We start from the raw sequence: 3,803 nt of genomic DNA, 5'->3' as shown, positions 1-3,803 counted from the left end.
TAATTTACTTTATGCTAACATATAAAATTTTAATCTTTCTCATTGATTTTAAAAACATGTTAGCAAGTTATACTTAACATGACAATATATTTTAACAAATTCAAGTGATAACTTGTCATTTGGACGCCCTTCATTAAAATAATTTCAAGTCCCCTGCTTCTGTCTCAACTTTACACCCAAACTTGCTCTCCTTCGTACTTATCAAAATATTATCGGTATATATAAAGATAAAGAGACAGTCAAATGTGAAATTTAAACATTTATTTTATTTAATAATTTTCTATATAATATAAAATTGTTCGTTTTACCTGTCCAATTTAAATATTTATGTTATGTAATAATTTTTATAAAATGTGAAATTGATAAATTTAATAATCATATTATTTTATGATATATATATATATATATTAAATTTCATATAATTTAAATATTGATAAGTATGTTGTCTAAAATTATATATTTATTCACATTTTAAAAATAAATTACTCATTAAAATAAAGTAATGAAATAAGTAGTTATTAATTTTATTTTTATAAAATTAATCTACTTGATAATAATTTTTCAATTAACAGTTATATTAGTTAATTTTGTATTTTATTAGTAACATGTTTTTTATTTTACTTTTAATTTATTAAAAATTATTAAAATATAAATTATGAGAAAAATATTAAATTAAAAATAAAAAAGAAAAAAATTATATAATTTTTAATAAATAATGAAAAATATATTAACGTTATGAACATGCGTGTAAAATGTCGCTAAATGCTAAATGGTGAATAACCAATCTTATTTTTAAGCTTAAGTCATCAAAGTTTTATTTTATTTTCCTCTTTCACAATCAAATCGTTGTTTGGAATTAACATATTGTCGAGTGTGGTATAGATTGAGAATGAAACTCAATACGATTGGATTTGATCTTAACAAACACAAACCAAACATGCTTTTATTTTTATTTTTATTTTATGGTATCTGACATTAAATATTATTGATAATTCTGGTTTATGCATGCACGCCTTATATGAATTAAATAATGACACATCAAGCTAATTGTATAAATTTGAGGGGCGGACATGTCAATTTTAAATAAATTAAACATTAATAATTATACAAAAATTAGTTTAGGATTATAGGTATTTTTATAAGAGACGATTTTATTTAAATTTAAAATATTTATAATATACTAAAATATATTAACTCTTTATATTGAAAAAGAAATTATATAAGAAACTCAAATATAAGATCTTATCTGAGAAAATCATACATGTATATCTTAAATTAACTTCTCATTGGTTATATAGATATGAAATTAATGACATTAGTTTATTTCTTTTAAATAGCTAATTGTACATTAAATTAAAGAAATGCAATAAGTATAAATTGCATTTAAAATCATATAAAATTTTATGTATTTAATCCAACTCATTAGCAATTTAATTTGTAATTAAATTAATACAAGTTAATGTGCAATAAACAATTTCTTACTGATATTAGTATTTCAGGCTTATTTTATTAATGCACTTTAGTTATTAGTTACCTGTATAGCATATCAGTTGAATCACACTTTTTAAATAAATCAAATATATAAAATAAGAGTAGTAATGTACAGGCCAAACAGCCAAAATTTTACAAATTATTAGATAAAAGTTTCACTTACTCGTCAAAGATTATTCAATACATTAATTGCCATAACATTCCAGCAAAAATTTTGATAAAGGTATTCAGGATACCTTACATTTTTCTTAATATAAATTTGTTTAACACTGCTAATTTAAGATCAATTGAAACAATTGGAAGAGCAAACGCTAGGAAATTTATGATAATATTCATCATCTCAATTCAAATATATCTCATAAAGTTCATGAGCAAGGACAACACTTTCAACAGAGTTGCAGGAAGAAAAACAGAGACCAGTATGATAACACGATTTTGTTGTTAATTCTGGGTCGAGGCAGATGGATCATCTAATCATAGAAGGAGGCATTGGAGGAGGAGCATTTGATGGCCCAATCCAACCTGCAAATATTTTTGTGCAATATGTTAGAATCTGGATTTTATTATTCTATTTTTGTACAAAAGATATAAACAAAATATGAAGGAGTCGTCATGCAACTTTTCTTGTGAAAAATGTGATAAAATATAAAGATGTAGGGTATATATACCTTTGGAAGGGTGAAAGCCTCTTGCTTTAAGCTCGGCATGTTCTTGGCATAAGCCACAAACATCGCAGCAGCAATGAACACAGCAATCACAACAAGGTTCTGCTGGTAACCCAAACTTTGCCCTCAGTTTCTCTCTGTAAAGGCACGAGTAGAGCCAGTGACACGCAACCAACATGAGTAACCCATAGGCACACCCTTGTCCAACGCAAGCTGTTCAAACCCATCAAAGATATTAGCTATCACATATCAAACTAAATTAGTATCAATATTTTCTTTTATTCATCGATCTTACAGCTACGCCCTTCATCCACAACTTCTGCGATTTGGCCAAAGGTGATGCACGGTAGACAGCAAGTTATCAAACCTGCATTATTAATTACCTTTAATTATTTCCATAAGTTTAGAGATATACAATTCAACCATCAATTAATGCCTTACACTATTCAAATCTTTTTTGTTAGCATGGGAAAGAATGTAAGATGCTTCTAAACTTACCATTACAACTACTCTTTCATCATTCAATAATTTATTTATATACATTATAACTAACATAATATATATTTATAGAATACATGAACATAATTAAATACTATTTAATTTTTTTTCATTATTATTGTTATCATTCAATTTTTTTATAAATCTTTTAACAATCCTCTTTTTACTTAAAAAAAGGGTTATATATACATATAAAATCTTAAAAACATGAGAAATATCAATAAATTTTATTTAGTAATTAGGATGGTTTATAGACATAAAACTTTATATAAACAGATCTTACAAGTTTTAGGGTCGTCTCCGCAGGCACAGAATGGAGCAGACCATTTGGGTGGGGAAGAACGACCACTGAACATGTTTCAGTTTCAGATATGAAGATAGTTGAAACGGGTGAAGCAGAACTCTCTTCTACATATGATCACGAAATCAGATAATGACACACAGAAATATTAGAAAATAAAATTTTAATGAATTAACAACTAATGTTTTAATATTATTAAACATTTATTCTTATTATAATTTTAATGAAAAATTATTATATATGTTTAAACATATATTATAAAAATTATTTATAAAAACGGTCAGTCCACAATCAACGATTTTGCATCGAAAACATCGACTACGAAATAATTTGAAGGGGATCAATGTCCACGCAATTGTCTATGGGCAAAAGATGCAATATTTTAATGAATAAAATTTAGATATAAATTTTTTAAAATTAAATTTTATTTTAATAATTTATAATAATGTTAAATATAAATTTATTGAAATAAAAAAATTTTAAATTACTAAATCGTACTAATTACATCTAAACAGCACTTTGTCCATAAGCAATGGCTTTCAAATGCATGCTGGACTCGTTCAAACATTGGGATGCCAACTGGATTTCATACCTTAGTCGTTGTCTTGAAGTTCCTGGCGGGCCCATAAATCAAATTTTTTTAACATTGTTTGTTGAAAATGGCAAGCCCAGGGGCCGGCTGGCTTTTTTTTTTTTTTATAATTAATTATGAGTTATTGTGAATATATTCTCTGTTTAAGGCATCAAAGACAAAGTATCTTGCACTGACGATATTATTATGAGATATATCGACGTTTAAGATTATTAAAATAATAATAAAATTTGCCTTTAAAAGTGCATTAATAGTA

At 25.6% G+C, this 3,803-nt stretch overlaps 1 protein-coding gene across 1 annotated transcript; it reads right to left on the bottom strand.

The window, feature by feature from the left end:
- Window positions 1-1,957: 1,957 nt before the first annotated feature.
- On the bottom strand, window positions 1,958-3,582 carry LOC113871695 (cell number regulator 10-like). Its single transcript, XM_027508794.1, has 5 exons — window positions 3,474-3,582; window positions 2,979-3,062; window positions 2,452-2,523; window positions 2,160-2,369; window positions 1,958-2,013 (listed from the first exon to the last, which is right to left on the bottom strand). Exons 1-5 carry the CDS (start codon window positions 3,580-3,582, stop codon window positions 1,958-1,960), a joined length of 531 nt encoding a protein of 176 aa, XP_027364595.1.
- Window positions 3,583-3,803: the final 221 nt, after the last annotated feature.

The sequence above is a fragment of the Abrus precatorius genome, unplaced genomic scaffold (assembly GCF_003935025.1).
Source record: "Abrus precatorius isolate BTA unplaced genomic scaffold, Abrus_2018 Scaffold7, whole genome shotgun sequence".
Classification (NCBI taxonomy): Eukaryota; Viridiplantae; Streptophyta; class Magnoliopsida; order Fabales; family Fabaceae; genus Abrus; species Abrus precatorius.
Note: the sequence above shows the minus strand (reverse complement) of the source record. Positions and strands in the feature narration are given on the sequence as shown.